This window comes from Danio rerio, chromosome 9 (genome assembly GCF_049306965.1).
Source record: "Danio rerio strain Tuebingen ecotype United States chromosome 9, GRCz12tu, whole genome shotgun sequence".
Lineage (NCBI taxonomy): Eukaryota > Metazoa > Chordata > Actinopteri > Cypriniformes > Danionidae > Danio > Danio rerio.
In genome coordinates this window covers 14,753,064-14,762,500 of record NC_133184.1, presented here as the reverse complement: position 1 = coordinate 14,762,500, position 9,437 = coordinate 14,753,064, and the positions used below count along the sequence as shown (strand labels likewise).

Here is a 9,437-nt window from a genome sequence, read left to right as displayed (position 1 = left end):
CATTTTATTGTATTTTGATTTGTTTAGTTTGTTTCTTTTTAATTTGTAGTAATGTTTTTTTTTTTGGCCTATATAGTTTTTATTTACATTTTGTTTTAGTTTCATTTGTGCTTGATGAAAATTGGTTAACTAAGTTTATATACAGTTGATGTTAGAATTATTCCCCGACACCTGAATTATTAAGCCTCTGTTTATTTTTTCCCCATATTTCTGTTTAACGGAGAGAAGATTTTTTCAACACATTTCTAAACATAATAGTTTTAATAACTCATTTCTAATAACTGATTTATTTTATCTTTGCCAAGATGGCAGTAAATAATATTTTACTAGATATTTTTCAAGACACTTCTATACAGCTTAAAGTGACATTTAAAGGCTTAACTAGTTAGGTAGGTTAGGATATTTAGGTAAGTTATTGTATAATGATGGTTTGTTCTGTAGACAGTCGGGAAAAAAAATGCTTTAAGGAGCTAATAATTTTGACCCTAAAATGGTTTGTAAAAAATTAAAAACTGCCTTTATACTAGCCGAAGGGTAACTAATAAGACTTTCTCCAGAAGAAAAAATATTACCAAAAATACTGTGCAAATTTTCTTGCTCTGTTAAACCTAATTTGGATTTTTTTTGTCTCACTTTGTACTCTGATGTTTCATTCATGCTAAATAAAATTATCAATACTTAAAACTGTACTTTACTTTAGTTTATAAAGTATAGCAATGTGAAGAAATATATCTTTAGACACCAATCATGTCTGTTTATGTAAACCACAGTCTTGTTTTTGAAGATGCAGGTTTGACAGCTTTTTTTTTATTTTTCTTTTGTTGCTCAAATCTTTGATCCTGCTAAATGTATACTTAACATGTTTCAAGTTACAACATCATAAAAAACAACAGATACAAAAGGGGAGACTGAAAAAATATAAAAATAGAAACACAGATAAGATATGAAAACAAGCAAAATAAAATTCCAGTCGATAGGTTTAACCTGTCGTCACACCATCACGGGAACACCCCTGGTGGCCAAAACATTATCTTCTGCTGACTGCCAAACAAAAGCAGATAATTGTTGTGCAATAAGATATAGCACTATGCTCCAAAAATGTGGAATTGTGTCCCGAATAAAAAATAAAATAAAATTATCCCCCAACTTTCATGTTTTTAAAAAGCGTGTTAAGAGGCACATTTTTAAAATTGCATATAAATGAAACAGTATGTGAAGTGTAGGCATTTTATGTATATATTGTGTAAGAGTATGTATGCATGTACAGTATGTGCATGTACATGCATATGTAAGGTCTATTGAAAAGTGCTATACAAATAAATTTTTAATAATAAAATAATAATATGTTTTATTTATTATTATTATTATTATTATTATTATTATTAATAGTAATAATAATAATATTATTATTATTATTATTATTATTATTATTAACTAAACATAGAACATGCCCGGGTTGTGCAGAATTCCTTCAGAAAAAGAACAACCTGATAGGAGAAATTTATGGATTTGTGTCGAATGTTAGGATCATTGATCCATGACCCATCTATAAAAAGCATATTTTAAAGTATCAATTCAAATGGAAATTTAAAGTATAAATTGCAGAAGTGAATGAATCAAGGCCGTAGACTCGCTCTTGACATTGGTGGGGATTGCGTGGAAAATGTTTTTGCGCTTTTAAAAACATGAATAAAGTACTTAATAGTAAAAAATAAACACTTAATAATACAAAAAACAATTTAATTAATCATGTTTCATGCTGCAAAATTCAATTTACATTATTTTACTGCAATCTGGCATTGAGGATGTATGAATGTATAGAAATTTAGAGACACTAATTTGTGTGACACTATTTAACTTTTTTATCCCGATTAATTTTCGATGAATTGCTCTGCCTTGATTAAAAGTAGGGTTGGGTACCGAAACCGGTATGTACCGGATCAAATCAGCAAATGAATTTCGGTGCCTAATTTCGATGCCACTGGTGCTGTGATAAGGACAAAAGAAGCATCAAGGGGTGCATCAAAGGCACACATAGGTAAGCGTTGTCACACCATCTCTAAACATTTATTTCTAAACAACTTTGAGGAGTACAGACAGGCGATGTCAGGCGTTTGTTCTTGTTGCTTAGGGAACGGACGCACACAACGCACATAGTACATTGCATTCGGTGAGCGAGTGCGACTCCCTTCAGATTAACACCCATGATTGCGTTCATCAAATAACCATTCTAAAGCGTATTTTACAAGCAATGATTCTGACACAGCTACATGAAGCAGATGCCGTGTCAACAAGCTTGGACCCTCCTCTGGCCCCCCTAAATTTAGACGGGCATGTTTGTGTCAAAATGCCACAGAGAAGCGAGATCAGCCATCAGTGGCTGACTGCGGAGATATGACTGAGGTCTCTCTCTGTGCGCTCTAGGTGTCACGTGCATTCGCTCTCTCGGGCACTCTGTCCCTCTGCTTTCACGGTCAGTTCGGTGCTGTGCGCATTAGCCTCCAAAAGTATTAATTCACGGACCGTTTCGGCACCGGTGCTGTCTTAAAAGTATTGATTTAGCACCAGTATCGAAATAAAAATTAAAAGTATTGTAGTCAACTCATAGCAAACTTGACTTTAACCCTTTGTTGATATGTGATCCAAATATTTGTAGCTTGAAACTGAAGGAAAATGACCGGTTTGTGCTGCGTTTCAAATGGAAATCCCAGTATAGATGCCATAATGACCCATTGTTTATTTGTCCGCCAGCCTCCGCACTGGTCATGTGACTGAAAACTAATAATTGGGCAGTGAAAATAAATGGGTTGTTAGAACAGTTGACCAGTGTTACCATCTCCTTCCTTCCCCTAACTATATTTCCTTCACTTTCACTCTCTTGCAGAAGAGCACCAGCTGACCCTAATGAGTATCCTGTGCAGCAGTGGTCAGCACACAGAGAACCAGCACAATACCCAAACCCCCAGTCAGGTTACCACCCCGGCTACCCTCCTCCTCCCAGAGAGGCCTACCCTCGCCCGTTGGATCCTCGTCAAGGCGACGCCGGCTTCTACCACCCTCTTCCACAGCAGAGAGGCCCACTTCGACAGGATGTCCCCCCATCTCCCACCATACCCATCAGAGGCCCTCGATTTGACACCATGAGCCGCGGCGGCTACCGAAACACCAGCCCAGAGCGCTATGCTTACGGAGACCAACGGCACTCCGACCCAAGACAGAAGAGTCCCATGACGGCAGCTGTTTAACACAATCATTCCTTTTCCACTGTGTGTACGAAGTTTCTGGAACAAACACCAAACACAGCCACCATTATCTACAGGTGTTTACATGCTTTTACTAACAGTTTTTCCTTAATAGCCAAAGCTGCGTCTTAGGGTTTTGACGCAGCTTTCGTTCATATGTAACTCAGACGGTCCCTCCATATGTTCTTGTGTCTGTGTAGGATGAATGTTGGCTCTCAGATGATTGGCAGATATAAACCCATTCCAGAATCACTTTTATCAGCACAATCATTACATCTGTTATTTCAAACTTTCAAACGTGTACTAATGTGTGTCTGGTTGTGTATAAATCTTTAAAGGGATAGATCACTTAACAATGAACGTTTTTTGCTGGTAATTTACTCACTCTCAAACCATTTTAAAAAGATAGTTCATCTACAATTGAAATTTTACTCATTAGTTGCTCATCCTATAACACTTTACAATAACAGTACATGAATAATGATGTGTTAATATGTAAACTAAGCATTATTTTACTATAAACTAATTATGTTAATGCATGAGCTAATCATTAACTATCGTTAACGACAGCATGATTCACTTCATGAGTGAATAACGGCTACCTTAACTAATTGTTAGTACACGATTGTTTGTGATTTAATTGATTAAATACCACATTAGTTTAAGCTTAATTTAACCATCATGAATTCATGATATGCTAATATATTATTATATCATGACTTAACTTGGAGGGGCACATCATCATTAACCCATTCCTAACTACTCATGAACTCATTCCCGTCCAACTGGTGCGTTTACACTGAATAACAATAGAAAAGTGTTCTGTCAGCATCAACATGAACAGATTAAACACAGAAGTTCATGAGTAGTTAAGGATGAGTTAATGGTGATGTGCCCCTCAAGTAAAGTCATGACGTAATGATACATTAACAGCTCATGAGTTCATGTTGGTTATATTTAGCTTAATCTTTAACACATTAAGCTTAACACATTAATTAACAATATGCACTAACAAGTAATGAAGGTAGCATTATTTACTCATGACCTCTTGTGACTCATTTTGTAGTTAAATTTAGTTCTTGATTAGCGCATACATCAACTCATCATTATTTATAATTAAGTAATGTTTAGTTTATATATTAATACATTATTATTCATGTACTATTATTGTAAAGTGTTAATGCTCATCCTTATGTGGTTCTTTCTTGATATTTTGAAGAAAACTGAAAACCTAAATCCATTGACTTATATAGTAGGAGACACAAATACTATAAAATTTTATGGTTATAGCTTTTTAGCTTTGTTCAAAATATAGTATTTTGAGTTCAACAGAAGAAAGACATAGAGTACAAGTAAACTGTAAGTCAATGATGACACAATTTTCATTTTTGGATGAACTGGTCCTTAAAGATATAGGTGAATTATTTAGAATGTTGTACAATGTTGAAACTATGATTCTTAGTGACTCATGAAGGCAAACCACCAGCTCTTCGAGAGTCAAAACACATATACAGGCAAAACTAATTTGTTACACGAGTTCTGACAATACTTTGACATCTTATGAAGAGAAACCTAACATTATTTATAACATCATTAGCTTTAATCCACAACCTCGGCAAACAGTTCTATAGTGCGTTCATGTATTTGAAACAGTAGGAAATTGAGTTGCTGTGGATTAGAGTTTATTATGTTATTTTAAGAAAAATGTGGATTAGTTTTTTTCGCTTCATAACATTTCAATGTATCATTAAGAGCCACTTCATTTAGTTTATTCATTTATTAAGTTAGTTTTACTTGAAATGTTATTTGTGTTTTAAAATGCTGGTAGCCATTATCTTGCATTTTATAAATCACAAAGTATCACAGTTTCAGCTTAAAACTATTCTTTAATAGTACACTGAAGAAAAGTGTGTAAACGTGAGTAAATTAACATCAAATTTTGTTAAGACTTTATTTTGGTACCTAGTGCACATTTTGTTGACTAAAAGTTGCATTGCAACTACATGCCAATTACTTCTCATTGAGTATTATTAGACTGTCTGCTTAATGATACTGCTCCATCAACAGACATTTAACTGATTATAAGAAACTTTGCAGGTACATGTCATCTTGCACTAACCCCAACCACAAAAGTCTACTTATAATTTATTGAGTATTAATTGGCATGTAGATACAATGTAACTTAATTCAACAAAATATGCTAAAGCAACCATCAAAATAAAGTGATACCCACATTTTAATTAGAAGAACTCAAATTTACGCTTAGTTTTGAATTTGTATAATGGTAGAACATTAACTCATTGAACAATATGTAAATGAACATGCTACTCTTACAGTATTTTTGTTTCTAGCACATAGATGCATTGCAACAAATCTTAAGATTATATTCTTTTAAAAAAAAAACAATGCACAAACCATGATAACTGCCCATATGTGAAGTAGCATAAACAGAGGAAGATGAAGAATAAGGGGTTGTTTTTCAGGAAAAGGAAAGGAGAGTCTAAAGCACCTCTGACACAGAGGAAGGATGAGAACCGCACGTCTTCCTGGGCTTACAATGAATGATCCCACCTGAAACTACACCTAGTGCATGAATGTGTCCTCTTTCAAAAAATGGGGTTTATTTTAAAAATCATTCTATATATGTGTATCATTCCATTTATGTTTAATGGTTTTTTCATGTATTTTGGTACTGAAGACTCTCTCTGCATTCAGAGTTCAGGTAACATGATAAATAAAAGTATTATTGATCGTAAAAAGCAATAATCGTGTCAAATATAACGTTTTACCAAACAGAATGATCTGTGCACATATCACATTAACACCATGTACAAAAATGTTGTCTTTTATATAACACATTTTCAATAAATATGCATTTAAAACCACACGTCTAGCTGCGTATCTGTGGAGAATCACCAAATCCTCCGGTACAATTCAGCTTTTTTTTAATCTCCCAGCACCCCCTGATAAAAAGTCTACCTGCTCATGTGATAATAGATGGCTGCAAATTAACACAGCAGTAATTATCAATTAAGATGAAGAGGTGATATGCATCTGTGATTACGGTCCAATTTCTAAATTTCAGATGAAATTCGGGCTATTGGAGAATGAAGAGTTTCATGTGATAATTACAAAGGCCGCACACCACATTATCTGCTCAGGATTAATTAGAGCTCTCGCTGAAGAGAAATGCTGGGAGAGAAAGACACATTAGGGTATGTAATGGCATTTGGTGGAAAGTGTTCCATTTCAGACCACCAGCGGCACCAAATGACTTTACTTTTAGGAATCACAAAAAGGAGAGAGGAACTAAAAAAAAAAAACTAATCTTTCACCTCGTTTTATGCCATTGTTCAGCAAGTAAGCCACTCTTCCTCAATTCATATCTAGATTTTTATAAATAAGCAGTACTGAAAATGCAGCTCTATTTTCACTTCAAGAAAATCAGTTTGCTAATAATAGGCTAAATATAAATTATCCAAAGCATTAAAGGGCACCTTTTTTACCGACTTAAGATATGTATTTTGACTTATCAGAATGTGTCTGTAAAGTTTCAGCTCAAAACACCCATCTCATTATTTATTATATCTTATAATAATCTATATAAATTGATCAAACTAATTTTCTTATTTAGTAATAAACATAAAAAGACATAAACATAACATAAACACATTAGATTTATTATGCATTTATAATCCATATTAATAATAAAGATGGTAACACGTCATCAAACCTTCAATAGGTTGTTTTCATGACACATGAAGTCTTTTTGAATATGATGCCACAAGCTTGGCACACCTGTCTTTGGGAATTTTTGCTAATTTTTCTTTGCAGTACCTCTCAAACTCTATCAGGTTGGATGGGAAGTGACAACGTTTAGCCATTTTTAGATCTCCCCAAAGATGTTCAATAGGATTTAGGTCTGGGCTCTGGCTTGGCCACTCAAGGACATTTGTCGCATTGTTGTGAAGCCACTCCATTGATATTTTGGCTGTGTGCTTTAGGTCATTGACCTGCTGGAAGTAGAACCGTCACCCTAATCTGAGGTCAAGAGCACTATGAAGCAGGTTTTCATTCAGGGTGTCTTTGTACATTGCTGCATTCATCTTTCAGGATAGAGTCAGGATAGAGGCCTGACTGGTCTTCCAGTTCCTGCTGCTGAAAAACATCCCCACAGCATGATGCTGCCACCACCATGCCTAACTGTAGGGATGGTATTAGCCTGGTGATGAATGGTGCCTGGCTTTCTCCAAAGTAACACCTGGCATTCACTTCAATTAGTTAAATTTTAATCTCTTCAGACCACAGAATTTAGTTTCTTATGGTCCAAGAGTCCTTCAGATGCCTATTGGCAAATTCCAGCTTGGGAGTGACTTTTGTCTGGCCACTTTACCATACTGGCCTGATTGGTGGATTGCTGTACAGATGGTTGTTCTTCTGTAAGGTTCCTCTCTCTCCTCAGAAGAATGCTGGAGCTCAGACAGAGTGACCTGCTAAAACATCTCAAGAATGATCAGTGGAAACAGAATGTACGTGAGCTCAATGTAGAGCTTCACGGCAAAGGCTGTGAATACTTAGGTACATGTGATTTTTCAGGTTTTTTAGTTTTAATAAATTTGCAACAATTAAAAAAAAATAATAATAATTTTTACACTGTGTTACGTTTCCCGTATGTTTTGTAGTATTTTTTGTTGTTTTCTGCTTTGCGCTCTTCTCTCTTCTCTCTCTCTTGTTGTGGTCCTATCCTGTTTCAGGTGTGCTACCATTGGTCGGGTGAGCTGTCATTCACCTTCGTCACTACATCGGCGCGCCAATAAGGATCGGGTCCGCGCAGTATAAAACCGGTGCGCTTGCGCTGTTCTGGAGGAGCGCTTGGCCTGCCAATCTCCTCACTTGTGTCGGCCGGACTGTTTGTTTGTTTGTTCCGCTTGATTCGTTTGCGAGTGCTGTTTTCTAGTTTTCTCCCTGTTTATCTTGATTTATCAGTTAAACTTGTGCTGCTCTTGTTAATGTATAGTGAGATTTTGAACGATCTTTATGAGAATTGGATTACCTGAGATCTTGTTTTGGTAATGGCGAACAGTGTGTACTTTACGAGAATTCTAGCATTTCGAGCAGCTTAGTATAATTTTGTATTAGTTAGTTTTTGGAGGCGTTGCCACATGTGTAATTATGCTTGGGAGTTATGAAGTTTAGTTAAGCTACGTGCTGAAGATTACGGTTTTGTTTCTGCATTTTTCTTTGATCAGTCAGTTTAGTGGGTTGGGGTTTAGTTAGTTAGTTTTGTTATATTTATTTCTTTGTTTTGGCAACACTCCTATTTTTCTTTATTTAATTCAGTTATTTAAAATTACATTTATCTTCCATCTTACATTCATTGTTTAACATTATCCATTAATAAATACTTACTTTTTGTTTCACTTATCAAGCATATGTGTCTTCTCCTCATTCACCCAGCATCAATAGACTAACTGATTGTTACGTATCATCCCTTTAATTATTTAACATCATAAACACGTAACACACTGTCATTATAAGGTATTGTGTGGAGAATTTTGAGGAAATAAATGAATTAAATCTATTTTGGAATAAGGCTGTAACATAAAAAAAAGTGTAAAAAGTGAAGCGCTATGAATACTTTCCGGATGCACTGAATCTGCATGGGGGGAAAAAAAACTATAGTAATTTTTAATAAACATGTTTCTGAACCAAATAGCAAAGTGTATAATGTGAGTAACTCTTTGTTAATGAATGCTATAGAATTCTATCACAAACTGACAAACTGTAAGATCAGTGTAAACTGTGGTGCATTGTGACTATAGCATAAAAAACTGAAGCGAGCCTAAAGAATTATTTGTTTATTACAACAGTTGTGTTGTACCACAACAACAATATAATTACTACGACAGTTTAATTCAAGTAATTATCTATAGTATGCTTCCAAACACTATAGTATTTACTATAGTACTTTTCATGTAATGTAATTATACAGTATCGCATTAATGACAGCCAAATATATTTTAGTTTGGTAGATAACTCAGCCCTCTTCATGATATAGAATCATGTCCAACATATGTGGTTATTTTCAATGTATATCTCCTTTGAAATATGATATAAATCACAAAAATACAGATTTTGATTTATGTCTTCCAGTGTTTTTTACTTTCTGCCCTCTATTTGATTTTTTGCACGTCA

At 34.8% G+C, this 9,437-nt stretch overlaps 1 protein-coding gene and 1 long non-coding RNA gene across 6 annotated transcripts in view; both read left to right on the top strand.

The window, feature by feature from the left end:
• Positions 1-6,125, top strand: part of pard3bb (par-3 family cell polarity regulator beta b) — a 679,872-nt gene extending 673,747 nt beyond the window's left edge. For all 5 annotated transcript variants that reach the window (XM_073912548.1, XM_021478865.3, XM_009304543.5 and 2 more), the window contains one exon: positions 2,885-6,125. In XM_073912548.1, the coding sequence (XP_073768649.1) occupies positions 2,885-3,245 (361 nt within the window). In that variant the 3' untranslated portion in view covers positions 3,246-6,125. The remainder of the gene's footprint in view (positions 1-2,884) is intronic.
• LOC141376089 (uncharacterized) overlaps positions 1-9,437 on the top strand; it is a 1,000,182-nt gene that overhangs the window by 959,038 nt on the left and 31,707 nt on the right. The gene's annotated exons all lie outside the window — the stretch shown is intronic.